Source organism: Hemiscyllium ocellatum, chromosome X, assembly GCF_020745735.1.
Source record: "Hemiscyllium ocellatum isolate sHemOce1 chromosome X, sHemOce1.pat.X.cur, whole genome shotgun sequence".
Taxonomy (NCBI): Eukaryota; Metazoa; Chordata; class Chondrichthyes; order Orectolobiformes; family Hemiscylliidae; genus Hemiscyllium; species Hemiscyllium ocellatum.
Genome location: NC_083453.1, coordinates 11,830,675 through 11,846,758, shown reverse-complemented (window position 1 = coordinate 11,846,758; position 16,084 = coordinate 11,830,675). Strand labels below are relative to the sequence as shown.

The 16,084-nt window shown below is 41.2% G+C and overlaps 1 protein-coding gene and 1 long non-coding RNA gene across 4 annotated transcripts in view; one reads left to right on the top strand and one right to left on the bottom strand.

Moving 5' to 3' along the window:
• Nucleotides 1-320: 320 nt before the first annotated feature.
• On the bottom strand, nt 321-4,729 carry LOC132805830 (uncharacterized). Its single transcript, XR_009640961.1, has 3 exons — nt 4,378-4,729; nt 1,590-1,705; nt 321-398 (listed from the first exon to the last, which is right to left on the bottom strand). It is a non-coding gene; the product is annotated as an uncharacterized LOC132805830 (long non-coding RNA).
• The window catches only part of cers5 (ceramide synthase 5), a 126,858-nt gene continuing 115,311 nt past the window's right edge, over nt 4,538-16,084 (top strand). For all 3 annotated transcript variants that reach the window (XR_009640960.1, XM_060821119.1, XM_060821117.1), the window contains exon 1: nt 4,538-4,755. Coding sequence is in view for 2 of the 3 variants with exons in the window: in XM_060821119.1 (XP_060677102.1) it covers nt 4,586-4,755 (170 nt within the window). In the remaining variant the exon portion in view is untranslated. The remainder of the gene's footprint in view (nt 4,756-16,084) is intronic.

Below are 16,084 nucleotides of genomic sequence, written 5' to 3'. Positions count from 1 at the left end.
AACTCCGTATTTAAGTGACTACTTATGACAGCATCCGAATTCCTGATGTGTGACAATTTCAAACTCACAGCCAGCTCTCTATATAGAGAATACAAAGTCTTTATGCCTCTGCATTTTCTGAAGTTTCTTCTCTGTGAATTGAATTTGCTGGTATCATAATGTGGAGATTGGGTTTGATAGTGGAGCCTTGTCATCATTTATTATCCAGGTTCATGCATAGAAGTGACCTTTTTAAATGCTGTGTTGGAGGGGTACCAATGCTGACAGAATTGTCATTGTTTCAATGTTGCTGTGTTCTGTGAATCATTTTTCTTTCTTCAGTTCTCTGCCCGAAGGCAGGTCTGACCCACAGAACTGTGACCTCTACTGTGGATAGGGTAAGGAGGCAAGTCCAAAACCTACCATGGTTGGAACAAGAATCAAACTCCATGATGTTAGCACCAAGTGTATCCACAGTGACCATTCAACCAAATAATCCAACCCCACAAGCAGTCTAAGTTGCTATGGTTACATACACTTCAACATACTGTAGTCTGGAGCTATGAATAGTGATTGTACAGGCTCCAATTTTCTTTCCATTACATTACTGGCCAGGAATCTCTCCTGCTCTTACTGCCTGCTATTGGCATACGTAGGAAGGATTTGCAGGTTGATATTCAACCTGTTTGGCTCCATTAGAAATGTACCTTCCTTGGCCATCAAGTCCTAAAAAAAGATCTTCAGGAAGGAGGGTGGGCCACTATGCAGTGATTGTACCCCTCACTAAAAACAGGAACACAGAATAGTAATGCAAATGGGGTATAATGAATGAGGCTGAAAATGTGTTGCTGGTTAAAGCACAGCAGGTTAGGCAGCATCATGAAGGGCTTATGCCCGAAACGTCGAATTTCCTATTCCTTGGATGCTGCCTAACCTGCTGTGCTTTAACCAGCAACACATTTTCAGCTGTGATCTCCAGCATCTGCAGACCTCATTTTTTACCCTTTATAATGAATGAGGCTACACACACTTTTGCCCTATTATATTTTATTTGTGCCATCTCTCATTAGTAGCCTGGATAAGAAGGGTCAGTTAGATCAGTTGACCTGACCGTGAGCATGTAATTCAGAATAAAGTCAACAGTCAGGGATTCAATTCCCATTTCAGCTAAGGTAAGGTTGACACCTGCTCTGTAATAAAATCATGGCAGAAACCATGCTTCAGTAACTCTCCAATTGAGGGGTTGCTCGCTTGAGATGTTGGGGTAAAGTTAAATTATATTCTGTAAGCCACCAAATAAAAGTGGGTGTACAACTTATTTCTATGAGTATTAATACATAGTTGTGACAAGAACATGGAGTGCTATCTTTGTTATAGTGTTTAATTGAATGGGAATGTGTTTCTATGAATGTGACTATTTCAGTAGCCCTTTCAATAACAGCTAATCAAATCATAAATAACTGGAAAATGGTTAATCTGTAATTTCCAAAAGGTACACATAGGCATTTAGGTTAGTCTTTGTTTTATATGTCACACAGCACTTTCACAGGATATAAATAGTTAATATGATTGCTGGGAGAATGAGACGTTATTTATAATAGCAGTCCTACCAGGAAGCCATGCTCTGTCCTGCTGATATACAAATTGCTTTAGTCAGGTAGAGACTGCTCTTGCATCTTTCAAATCTATCTTGATCAATGGTTTTGTAACCCGAATCTGCCTCCATCTGGGGATAATTACAATGAAATTGTTAATTCAAATTACACAGATCCATCACATATACAGATCATTCTGCTGATGCATGACACCGATGCAAGTACAATGTTGCTGTTTATTTAACTAATACTCAGAAATCCTATTACGTACAAGCAAAGTAGTGAGAATGAAGCATTTTTTACACATAGATTCATTTTTCATACTGTAAAATTTTGCTCTTGTTTACTAAATTGCTGAATAATTAAGTTTTAGCCTGAATTTCATGATCTGGCAGCAAAAGTGTTTTCCAACAGTTCAGAAAGAACTGAGCATAACTTGGTCAAGCAATATTTCTGGTGACTGCCTAAATGTTCATCGTACATTCAAGTAATACATTTTCCCATACATTTTACATGCAACTTAAAGTTTCAGTTTATAGGAAATATGAGTTTGCCTGTGGAAGCAGATATTTACAGTGATACAAAATGAAGAATATTAATAAGTTGCCTGAGGGGCAACTTTTTCAGACAGAGAGTGATGCATTTATGGAATGAGCTGCCAGAGGAGGTGGTGGAGGCAGGTACAATTACAACTTTAAAAGGCATCTAGATGAGTGCATGAATAGAAAGGGTTTAGAGGGATTTGGCGAAAGTGAGGACCGCAGATGCTGGAGATTAGAGTCGGGAGTGTGATGTTGGAAAAGCACAGCAGGTCAGGCAGCATCCAAGCAGCAGGAAAGTTGATATTTTGGGCAAAAACCCTTTGGGGTCTGTTTCTGTACTGTATAACTCTATGACTCTAAGTCTACTTCAAAACTTCCCCACATTGTATGAAATGAACATTTTATCCCTGTGCATATTATCCTCCCCTTTCAAACTTAAAACCAAATTTGAACAAGATTCATTTAGATGACATTGTCTTATAGTCAGCTATACATACAAAACGTCTGAATAGTCAAGGCTGAAGGTAACAAAAATAAATACAAGGGTTAAACAGCAGATCGAATTCAGATTTCTCCAGTTTCCTCATTTCCACCCCCCGCCACCTTGTCTCAGTCGGTTCCCTCAACTCAGCACCGCCCTCCTAACCTGCAATCTCCTTACTGACCTCTCCGCCCCTACCCCACTCCGGCCTATCACCCTCACCTTGACCTCCTTCCACCTATCCCACCTCCATCGCCCCTCCCCCAAGTCCCTCCTCCCTACCTTTTATCTTAGCCTGCTTGGCTACTCTCTCTCATTCCTGATGAAGGGCTTATGCTCGAAACGTCGAATTCCCTATTCCTGAGATGCTGCCTAACCTGCTGTGCTTTAACCAGCAACACATTTTCAGCTGTGATCTCCAGCATCTGCAGACCTCATTTTTTACTTAAACAGCAGATCGGTTGAGGCGGAGGTAAGGATTGGTGGTGTTGTGTTGGGTGCCAAGGTTAGGGACAGTCTGATTCTGCCTCAGACAGCAGCCAAGGAAGAGGAATTCAGATTGGATAACAGACAAGTAGATTGGCAACACAGTTTTTGAAAGAGATAGTAGAATGGAAGAGCTCAGTGCTGTCAGTAGTTTAAACCTGAATTTGCATCTTCAAATTATGTTGCCAATGGTCAGAATATATTCTGAGAAATAGGATTACACCAGGATAGATCTTTGGGGGTCACCAGATGAAATGGTGCTAGACACAGGATGACAACAGATGTGTTCTAATGAAGTCACTGGACTCAAAATGTTAACTCTGCTTCTTTCCTACGGATGCTGCCAGACCTGGTGACTTTCGCCAGCAATTTCTGTTTTTGTTTCAGATCTCCAGCATTCACAGTTCTTTGTTTTACTATGCAATTGAAGACAATTATTTGGCTCTGATAGAATGCGTAAGAGCGAAATACAGCTGAAAAACTAGACTGTGTTGGGATATCTGGTTGGCATGGACGAGTTGGACTGAAAGGTTTGTTTCCATGCTGTACATCTCCAAGACTATAAAAATAGTTTTATTTCAGCTGGATGGTAGAAGAGAACATTGGAGAAATGCAGTATGGCAAACCATATCAAAGGTTGCAAGTAGATCATGAATGATGTGAAGAAATAACTTATCATGGTCATAGTAACAAGAGTACCAACTTATAACGTTAAGTAGGGCCACTTCAGTGCTACGTCAGGCCACATTGGTGAAATCCAAACACAGTTGCAGTAAAGAGAGGTACAGATTTGGGAGGAGACAACACCTTCAAGAATTTGGAAAAGGAGATAATACTTTGAATTAGTTAATTTTCCGTTGACTGTAGTGCATTGTGGAAGTTCATTTGCAAGACTTTATAGACATAAATGCTTCACGAATTGTCAAGAGTGTTCTATTTAATTTTGTTCGTTGTTTTGTCTCCGAATTTGGAAGATTACGGAGCCTGGCACAGAGTAAGAAACAACCCTGTCACATTTTTCTGAAATTTTGCAGCTGCCTGTTTAACTGAATCCTTACGTAACTCGGCCAGCATAACTTTACAGTCCAGAGACCTGCTGTTAAACACATTGTACAAGCAGCTTGTGAGGTTAAAAGAACATTAAGTTGGTGGTTTCTTCTGACGAGTTATTATGATATGCAGACTTGAGTAATGTATTCAACAAGGTCACAATTGCGAGGGCAGCAATGAAAAACACTGTCTACAACTGATATTTGAAATGTTACTGAAATTATTAAAGGTACTTCAATAATACCTTATTCGAATATATATTGTATAGAGAGGCAGTTTGCTTCAATTCCAGCGCTACTAAGCACTTCTCGGTTTGGATGACGCTAAAGACAAAAGGGCGGGGCCCCTGTCGGTGACGTCAGATTCTGGTTATTAGGCAGTTCGACACCGCCCCGCCTGAGAGAAACGGAGTGCGAGAAGGAAGAGGCTGAACTTGCTTCATCCACTCAAATATGGCCGGCTTCTCAGCCTGGTTCTGGAACGAAAGATTCTGGCTCCCTCACAACGTTACTTGGGCCGACTTGAAGAACACCGACGATGCCGAGTATCCGCAAGCTGGTGATTTGCTCTTCGCTTTCCCGCTTGCGTTTGGCATCTTCCTCGTCCGCCTGGCGTTCGAGAGGTAAAAGAGGCACTGGTGGTGGGGGGTGGGAAGAAGAGAAGAATGGGGGAAGGGAGTTGGCGCTGTGACTGACAGGGACACTGTGGTCAATCGCGTGCTGCTGGAGTAACCCTGAAGTCCCACCTTCTTTCTGGGGCGGGGGTCGTTGATTGGCTTGTTTGGTGTCCTCGGTTGTCTGCATCCCCTCGCGCTGTCAATCACGAGGGGGTTTGTCAGTGAGGAGTGGGAGAACGGGAGAAGGCAGTGTGTATACTGAATACTGTGATTTCTGAAGCAGGATTGCATCCAAACCTCTGCGGCTAAAAGTGTTTCTGGTTAATACTTGTCCAACAGGGCAACCGTGCAGGCAATTGAAATCCAAAGTCGATTTTTAGTTTCATGAGGAAAGATAACATAGATAACATTTTACAGCAATTGAGATAACACCTGTGTATAAATAATTCATTTTCTTTTTAGCTGTTCGCTTTCTGGCTCCCAGAGCTTTCATTCAGACTGATTCATATCAGGGAATCGCCTAAAATGATGTGAGCTCTAATCTCTCTCGGGCTACTGTCTAGAACTCACTTCCATTATTGATAAGGAACCATTGACTTGCTGCCCTTCAGTACGGGATGTTGATGGGTCGTACACCAGTCTCTGTGCATTTTTGCCTCCTCAGTAAGTGCCTGTACACTGAAGCTGTGAGGATTATGGCAGATCTGTGGTACCTTTGTTATCATCTGGTATCCACTTGCAACTAACATGCAGAATCTGATTACATTCCCTGCTAGTTATCGAATTTAATCTCCAACTGGCCTTAATTTTTCAGTGTGATAATGGAGAATGTCATGCAGAGGTCTTTGGTTTCTGTTTGAGCACCATGTCCCTGTGGACCCTATTTGAAAGTTGGAATGTTTCATACGTTCTCTGTTAAAGCTGCAGTGTACTATGTAACAGTAATTTCTTTGCTCTCTTGCTTTCATTTACTGACTAGCTCAAAGATGCATGTTAGTTTTTTTAAGCATCATCGCCACCTGTTCCATTGGTGGCTCAATGGAAATAGGAGCTAATCTGACTGTTGTGGTACTGAGCCACACACACTGGAAGGCTGTAGGTTTGACCCCTTGTTTGTGCAAGAGTTATCAGAGCATGTGGTGGGGGCTGCAGACAACTTTATTGTCCTGGACTATGCAGGAAAGAAAAGGAATATAATCAATTCCATGTTATCCATCCTGATCGCTATTCAGCAAGCTCTGCCAAAAAATGCATGGTTTGCCAAGCGTAGGACTGGATTTACAATCTGCCCACAATTAAAGAACCAGTTGTTATTTCCTATCTAGGATGGCAACTATGCTACTTTTTCTCAGCAGTTGTTGACTTCTTCAGCAGTGAATGGTGAGTATTGAGGGGAGAAATAGAGAAGCATTTTTATGTTTTGGACAGACCTGATTTGAGTATTTATGTCTGCCTGCATGATGAGTAGGAATTTGGACATGGTGGTGTGATCAATGTATAAGTTTTACAGGTCTATACATTGATTTCTACTTTTTATAGTAAGCATATTTCCACATATGATTCAGTCCAATTTGGTTACATATTTCTGTTGGTTTGAGCTAATTGTAATACAGATTTGTGCAGTGTACTCTGAGCTCTGATTTAGAGCACTCGAGGTTTAATGTAGGAGCTCCCATTTGGAGATACTTGTATCTTATCTAACAAATGTTCAAATTCATATGTGGAGGAGGGGCAAGGAGGAAAATTCTACTAATTCTTGCCTGGACTGTCTGTCTTCATCAAAAAGCTCCACATGAGAGAGAATAGCTATAAAGTTGCTAACCTTGCAAAATGCATCTTTGTTTGGCAGAGTGACCACTGTGCAGAATGTGTATTCTGAGTGGGAGGCTTTAGAGAAGTAACAGAGGATTGCTCAATCTAACAGACTTGGATTCAAAACCTCGTGCATGACATTCCTGCCCTATCTTGGCAATTTCCTCCCATCTCCAGTTCCACAAGTATTTATTCACCCTGGGCTGGGGGCCATGATAATGCCAGTTGAGTGTTGGCAAACACTCTCTCTCTAACAGTGAGGAAACGACAACCAAGTTGGATCTACTCATTCCTGGAAGGTTCAAATTGGAAATTGGGCGATGGCTTGTTGGATTAGAATGAAAGGGATTCCTACCTGAGTTTCTCGGTATTCCTTCCTAAACTAACTATGTGGAGATAAGTTGTCTTGCCCCATCACTAAGATAAATGACAGCACAGACTGGAGTTTAAATCTTGTTTTCCTGGTCTGTATCACGCCAGACTATCTGTTTATCAGGCAAGAGTGTTTCTGGTTTTGAATCTTAGTAACTTGAGATTACTGGTTGTGTTGGTGTAGTCAATAGTGGTCAGGTAAACTGTAAGAACCTCCTTTTGTAAAAAGATTGCAAGTGTAACAGCTTGGTCTGCATTCGGAAATGAAATCTTGTGATTCACAGGAGAGGCTGATAAAACTTACTCTTTTCCAGGAACAAGTTTCTGGAAATATTCCAGAAATAAAAAAAATCTTTTTTTTTTTCCCAGCTTGTCCAAAGCCTGTAACAGGTTTTTGTTTGTATTTAGCATGTGAGTCCACCAGAAAGCATTCCCGAATCTTATTGGTCCCACTGCACTTGCTATCAGTCTGCTATCTCCGCCCCAGAGCATGGCCATGTTTAAGCTTTAGATCAGAAAATTTATGACTACCTGTCAATGTGTGGAATTGATTTGAGATCTGGATGGAGCAGTTCACTGTCCTCTGGTTTAAAATCAGTCAGAGCATTTGTGTGGCTTGTAACCGATTCTGAATTTGACACTTCACCCAATACCCAAATTTCATTTCTCAAATTGCACTCTCCTTTGCTCACATGCTCAGATTGAAAGTGATTGGCAAAATAGCAGTCTGTGCTTTCAATGTATAGTTGAATGAGCAGAAATGAGAACATTCCTTTTTTTTTAAAAATGGAATGGGGAAATGAGGCCAAGGATTAATTGTGCTCTGGAATAGTAATGTTGATATGTGGCTGGAATTCAAATGTAAGGGCATTGTCCCAAAAATGTTAATTTGCTCCCGCTCGCTCGCTTTCTCTCCAGATGCTGCCTGACCTGCTGACTTCTTCCCAGAATTTTGTTTTATTAGAGAAACAAATAATTGTCCCCACCTCCTCCCCCCCCCCCAAATGATATGAGCTGTGTGTGCATTAAGAAATGTGCCATATTGACACGTAAAAGGAGAGAGTAACAATCCTATAGCTTTGTGATCATTGTGCATTAAGTGTTTTATAATGCCTCAAAGGGAGATAAAAGAATGTAACATTCACGTTTAAAATCCTTGAAATGTAACTGTCAGTACAGAAGGGCTGGGTTATCATTTTCCTATCTTGAAAAACTGCAAGTACAGAGGTCAATCAGTCTCAAACACTGCTGTGTTGAACAAGTAAATATTTAATGATTTTACAGGCATCAAATGAGAAGCCTCTATGCTTTAAAGATACAGTTTTTAAGGCTTGGAGCCTTTTGAGCTGCACCCCCATAGTTGGGTGTAGTGGTGTTGGGGCTTTTTGCTAACCTTCGTCCTATATTCAGGGTGGGAATTTAGTTGGGGTAAATGCGTGGGTAATGATTTGCAACTTCTTACGGTTTTAGCCAGCAACATCTCTGGGTAGAGAAACAAATTTCCGTTCTCCTGACATCATGTACAGAGTAGGCTTGATATTTGTTATGTACATCTAGTATTTATAGATGCTTAGAATATCACTCATGAAAAGCTGCCATAATTTGGAGATGCCGGTGTTGGACTGGGGTGTACAAAGTTTTAAAAATCACACAACACCAGGTTATAGTCCAACAGGTTTAATTGGAAGCATGCTAGCTTTCGGAGTGAAGCTCCTTCATCAGGTGGTTGACAACCACCTCATGAAGGAGCGTCACTCTGAAAGCTAGCGTGCTTCCAATTAAACCTGTTGGGACTATAACCTGGTGTTGTGTGATTTAGTTTTTTGTTTTAAAAAAAAAATGAAAAGCTGCACAAGCCAAATGAGTTGGTGTGGACCCAATGACTATAGGATTTAAATTCCATTTTCTAGCCTTCTCATCAATGATTTTGGATTTTTTTAAAAGCATTCAGTTCACTGTGTATGGTTTAAAATGTTTAGCATTATAACTTGAATTTAATGTTCTATATGTTAACCACCTGACATATACATCTTTGCTTGAACATATGGTAAGGTGCAATACATGCAAGTCAAAGTCTGCAAATATTCTCTTCAGTTTTTAAATACTCTTCCTAGCTTCATCAAACTTCTATGGTTTACCCATGCATGTTCCATGTTGCTTTCCTTGCTTCTCTACAGACTGACCATGTTTGTTTTTTAGATAATGCACCTTGGAAACCTGCTTCTGCCAAATGAAATGCTTCACCTTTTTTGGATTTCAACTTTTCCTTCGATGACCTTTTTGATTTTGAATGATGTGGGCCCCAAACCAAAGAAAAACAGTTTGATGTGACTTATCAGCAGAATGAAAAGGTGGTGGATGAACTAACCAGAGAGGGGATAAATGACTTGATGGAGCCACTAATTTTTAGACTTTTTTGGTGAGATGGGTATGAGGGATGCTTGAGGGCTAAGTGACTAGTGGGAGATTGGCAGACGGAAGCAGAATGAATCTGTCCTTGATGACTTAGCGAGGATGGGGTATGCTTGTATCATTTGATTTGCTGTGGAATATGGAGGATATTTTTGCTTTCTGGGATGTTTTAGGATTATAAGTGCCAAAATGCAACATGCTGTGTTTACTTAATAAACATTTCCTGGAATATAATTGTTCCATGTATAATTGGAATATAATGAACTAAATCTCTTTTTCAGTTGTTCTATTCAGGAAAAAAGTAGTTCAAACATTGTTCTAATTTTTATGTTTTAAAAAATAATTACTTTTACTGCTTTGAACATGTTTTTTCCTGTGAGCTCTGTGCTTAGTAACTTGGCATTGATCCACATGTTTAGAAGAGGGGTGGGCATTGCAAGGCAGTATATATTTTTGAATAGCATTGGCTGGAAGCAAGACTAAAACATTTCCAAGAGTGGAAAGTAATCTCCTTCCAATCTGAGTTTTCTCATCAGGTTGTTTTTATGCATAGTCAGAATTTTGAGATGTACTGCCCTGGTGGCAATCCTTTGTGCTGGTGGAAAGGTTGCTTTGGACAATCCAGCTTACCTTGCTGATACTGAAAGTATTATTCAGACATTGCATACATGGTTAAAGGGCATGTTTCACCTTTTTTTTTTTGTTGAAGGGTTTTTGAGAGACCAACAATAAACGCTTTCAGATTTATATTTTTAAACATCTTCTCTCTGTATATAGAATCCTATTCATAAGTCAATATTTTAAATTTCTTCTTCACCATCCCTGGGCACGTACCTCAAAGTAAGCATACAGCTGCATCAGGTAGTGAAGGCAGCAAATGATATGTTGGCCTTCAGAGCAAGATATTTCCAATACCAGAGCCAGGGATGTCTTCCACCAATTGTACAGGGCATCGGTGAGACCACACCTGGAACATCGTGTGCAGTTTTGGTAGTCTCCTCCTAAGGGAGAGTGTTCTGACTATGAAGAGAATGCAACAAAAGTTCAGCAGGAATGGCAGGATTGATGTACAAAGAGAGATTGGATTGGTTCAGACTATATTCACTGGAGATTAAAAGCATGAGGAGGAATCTTAGAATTCTGTAAAATTCTAACAGGACAAGATTGGGAACATCCTTCCTGCATTTACTCCATCAGGAGCAGGAGTAGGCCATTTAGCCCCTTGAGCCTGCCCTGCCATTCAGTGTGATCATGGTTTATCTGTTTGTAATCTTAATTCCACATTCCTGCTTCCCCCAATAGCCTTTCAACACCTTGCTTAACAAGAATCTGTCCACCTCTGACTTAAACATATTCAAGGATTCTGTTTCCATCGCCTTTGCAGGAAGAGAGTTCCAAGGACTCCCCATACAGAAATGATTTTGCCTCTTCTTTGGAGTTTTAGTAAAAGCGAAATACTGTGGATGCCGGAAATCTGAAACCGACGCAAAGAATGTTAGATAAATGCAGTAGGCTGGGCAGCATCTGTGGCAGAAACAGTCAACGTTTCCAGTCCAGTATGACACTTCTTGAAGTCGCACTGAAAGTGAAATGTTAATTGTTACGTTTGCTGCCAACCCTAATGATAGAATCTCCCACAACAAGAAACGTCCACTCTGCCTAGACCCCTCAGGTCTTCTATTTCAATCAAATTGTTCTTTAATCTTCTAACTTCCAGTGGGTGCAAGCCCAGCCTATCTAACTATCCTCGATCAACAGTGCATCTGTTTCGGGGGTTAGTCTAGTAAACCTTCTGTAAATGCGTTGGAAGCAGTTCACATCCTTCCTTAAATTGGGAGAGCAATACCGTACACAGTACTACAGATATCGACTGCCCAGTGCCCTGTATAACCTCCTACTTTTGTATTCTATTTTTATTGTAATAAATTAATAACATAAATGCTTCCTTAGGGTCTAGGTTTGCTCGCTGAGCTGTAGGTTTGATATCCAGACGTTTCATTACCAGGCTAGGTATCATCAGTGGCGACCTCCAAGTGAAGCGAAGCTGTTGTCTCCTGTTAACATACAAGTAGAAAGCAGGATATCAAACCTACAAGATATCAAACCTACAGCTCAGTGAGCAAACCTACACCCTAAACCGCAACCTGAGCTACAAACCTTGCAAAATGCTTCCTTTTTATTCTTCCTTTCAAAAATGGACGTTTTCACATGTTCCACATTATACTTCGATTTACTACAACTTACTTTCCTGCCTATGTGTGTTGTCAGCATATTTGGCAACCATGCCTTCTGTTCCTTCATCAAGGTCATTTTATATAAATGGTAAACAGTTAAGGTCTGAGCACTGGTCCTTGTGGTGCACGCATATTACATCTTGCCTGTCTTCTTCCTGTTAGCCAGCCAATCATCTATCTATGCCAATATGCTGCCCCTTACTCAATGAGCTTGTCTTTTCCTCAACCTTTTAATGTGGCACCTTATCAAATGCATTTTGGAAATCCAAATGCAGTAAAGTCACTTGTTCCCTTTATCGACAGCATGTGTTACCTCCAAGAACTACATTAGATTGGACAATCCTGATTTCCATTTCACCATACCATGTTGACTCTGCCTGATTACTTTGAACTTATCAAAGTGCCATTGGAACTACTTTAATAATAGCTTTGAATAGTTTCCCTGTGGCAAGTGTTAAGCTAAAAGGGCTTTAGTTTCAATTTTGGTCATCCTTTGTTACTTATAATATTTTGTACAGTTATCTGACCATTTTATATGCTTTTTGTTTTTAGAAAATGTTTTGTTACAATCTTTAACATCTAGTTGAACACGATGCTCAGTCCATCGCTAGTGTTGAGTTTAGAACCAGAGGTCTAAGGATACGAGCTAGGGCGTTTTAGGACTGAGGAAATGTTTTATTTGCCCAGGAGAGCGGTGAGCCTATGGAATGCTGTCATAGAAAGTGGTTGAGGTCAAAACAGTGAATGTTTTTCAAGGAGTTAGATGTAGTACTTTAGGATTTAAAGGAATCAAAGTTTGGGAAGAAAGCAGGGATAGGATATTGAGTTGGATGATCAGACAAGCCTGCTCAAAGCTGGATAGCCCACTTTCTATTCTGTTTCTGTAACCTGTCCACCTGAAGTGGTTTACCTTCTGGTGATAGTGGCCCTTGGAACTGACTCCAAGCACCATGAAGCCTTTTTGCTGATTTACGACATCTTGCCTAGAGTTTGTTTTAGAGGAAGCTCTTGGATCGTGATCAATCCTGGCTTATGCAAAATATAGCAGGGCATTCCATGAGTAACTCCAGGCAAACCTTATACAGTTGCTTACCATGAAAGCAACATGCTTGGTTAGTGCTAAATCTTTCAGAACAAAGGTTCTACAGCTCTACCACATCCAGTAGCAAGTAACATTCATGTCACACAAATGCCAGGCAATAAGCACCTCTAATAAAATACAAACTAACCACCACCCCGACATCCCGTGATGTTACCATCACAGAATTCCCCCACTATAAACATCCTGGGAGTTACTATTGATTAGGAACTGAATTGGGCTAACCATATAATACAGTGACTACAGCAGCAGGTCAGAGATTCGGAATCTTGCAACAAGTAACTCTCCTCCTGACTCCCCAAAGCCTGTCCACCATCTACAAGGCAAAGTCAGGAATATGATAGAATATTCCCCACTTGTCTAGATGGGTACAGGTCCAACAACACTCCAGAAGCTTGACACCACCCAAAACAAAGCAACCTGCAAAATTGGCATCACATCCACAAGTGCCCACTCCCTCCACTGCTGAGACCTTGTAGACAGTATACATTACTACTATGAGATGCACTGTGAAAGTTCATGGAAGATCCTTAGACAGCACCTTCCAAACCCATCTAGAAGGACAAGGGCAGCAGATACATAGGAACACCACCACCACCTGCAAGTTCCTGTCCAGGGCACACTCGGTCCTGACTTGGAAATATATTACCATTCCTTCAGTGTCGCTGGGTCAAAATCCTGGAACTCGCTCCATAATGGCATTGTGGGTCAACCTACACGAAATGGAATGCAGCGGTTCAAGAAAGCAGCATACCACCACCACCACCTTGAGGGCAACAAGGGATAGGCAGTAAATGCTGCTCAGCCAGTGATGTCCATGTCTCACCAGTGAATAAAAATAACGAATAATTTTTAAGATTGTAATCAATTAATTTACCCTTCCTCATGTAGTTTTTATTCAGTCATGGTATTTGGAATTTACTGGCTAACCTAGCATTTACTGCCCTGGAGAAGGCGGTGAGCCACTGTCTTAATTGCTGAAGTATGTGTGGTGTAGGAATACCCACAGTGCTGTAAGGGAGTTCCAGCATTTTAACTCAGTAATCGGGAAGGAATGACCATGTTTCCAAATCAGTAGTATGTGGTTCAGAGGGAAACATGCAAGTGTTTGCTGCCTTTTCTCAAGAGGTTGAGAGTTTAGAAGGTGCTGTTGAAGAATCCTTGGTGAGTTGCTGCAGAGCATCTTGAAGACAGTACACACTGCTTCTGTGATGGAGGGAATCTTTGGGGAATTGGGAGATGAGCTATTTCCTGCAGAACCTCCAGCCTCTGAACTGCCCTAGTAGCCACAGCATTTGTATCAGGTCCAGTTCAGTTTCTGGTCACTGATAACAGGGCAGGAACTTGGTGACAGTAATCTTAGAGTGTCAAGAGGCGATGGTTGCATTCTCTTGGTGCAAGGTGATCATTGGGTAACCCCAGTGTTACTTGCTATATATCAGCCCAGCTCTGAATATTGTCCAGGTCATGCTGCATTTGAACTGCATTGTCAGGGGTGTTGAACATTAGCGCAAGCATCAGTGAGCATCCTATTTCTGACCTTGAAGGAGGGAAGGTAACTAAAGCAGCAGAACATGGTTGGATCAAGGACACTGCCCTGAGGAACTATGGCTCTTGTGGCCTCTGGATCAGGAGCACAGGTTCAAGTTCCAACTGCTCCAGAGGCATGTAATAATATCTCTGAGCAGGTTGGTTAGAAAACAAGTAACTAGTTTAGGCATGTCTACTCTAGAGCAGAAGGTCTGGGTTCAAGTCCCACCTATTTGAGTGTGTAATGATGCCCTGGAGCTGAGATGACTGACCTCCAACGATCACCACCAACTTCCTTTGCTGATTGGAATCCTATCCAGAAGATTTTTTTTCACTGCCTGGCTCCTATCGATTCCAGTTTTGCCAGCACTCCTTGATGCCTCACTTGGTCAAATGCAGCTGTGATGTCAAGGGTTGTCACTCTCCCCTCCCCTCTGGAATTCAGGTCTCTATGTCCATGTTTGAACCAAGGCTGCAATGCGGTCAGGAGCTGAGTGGCCCTGGCAGAACCCAAACTAAATGTCAGAACGCTTCCAAATGAAATACAAACTATTTATGCAAAGTTTGTACCATAGCTGAAATATGTGCTGTTGTGGCTTGTTTACCTGAAAAGCTTTGTTTTTTTTTATCTGAAAGGTTTATTGTTACATGTTCAAAAGATATTTACGTGCAGCTGTTTTATGATTTCGGGTGGAAAATTTTAATGCACAGTACAAGAGAAGGGTTTTATTTGTTGTTTGTAGACTGGACCCGGGATTCCTCTTGCATGTCTAAGTAGCTGCTTTTAAACCAGAAGGGGGACTGAATAAAAGTGTTTTAAATAGTCACCTGGATGAGAGTTTTTAGTGTGGACGTTGCAAAAGAGGAATTATCCATGATGGTTTGACCATATTCACAGAGGTTTCATTGTGACATTCTGCGTCATATCAAAATGAAAACTCCATTTCTTAAGCTGTGATTCTTCCAGTCCTTGGGAATCTTGTTTGCATTTAGCCAGAAGCTATTGTTTTAGTAGCCTCCTGGGATACTGATATCTGCTTTCTGTCTGTCCCGACATTCTGTCCCGGCATTCCAGCATCTGTGGAAAATAGTCCTTTTTTTTTACACCCCTCCCTAGAGTAGAAACAACTAGAATATTTTAAGTGAATGTAACCAGAGGAGCTTTGAGTTTGCTTTGACAGCTAGAAGTTGCCAGTAATTGGTTTATTAGCTCATCTCTGTTGCAATTCTTTCTGATTTGTTCTGGCTTCCTCCTTTCTCCAAACTGTTCCCACCTAGGTGTTGCTTATGCAACACTGTTCAGTTTGCTTTGAGGCTTTGGAATTCCAGAGCTTATTGCCAAGATGGTATTGGTGGGGGGAAGGAAATGCTAGGTAGATGAGGCCAGAATTGGATGAATGTTGTTCAGTGAAGGAATGTAAGAATGTAGGTTCTGGATTAGCTGAGAGACATAAGTGGTGTGACTCATTACAAGGGGATTCAAGTTTTCAATAGTGCAGGAAGGTACAGAAGGAAGCAATTTGGCCCATGTCTATACTGGTTCCTGAAAGAGCTACCCAGCTAGTGCCACTCTCTCTAGCCCTATATCCAAAGCCCCCTAGTGTCATCACTTCCAACTCAACATCCAGCTCTTGTTTGAAACCTATGGAATCCACCTCCAACACTTTTTTTTTCCCCGAGGCAGTACATTTCTGACTCCTAACGAGTAAAGCAGTTTCTCCTCCTCTCGCTCATGTTCTCTTACTAACTATCTTGAAATTGTGATCCCTAGTTACTGACGCTCCAACTTGTGGAGGCAGAATATCCTCCTTTACCCTGTCAAAATTATTCATAATATTGAATACCTCAATAAGGTCACCTCTTGATCTTTTCTGCT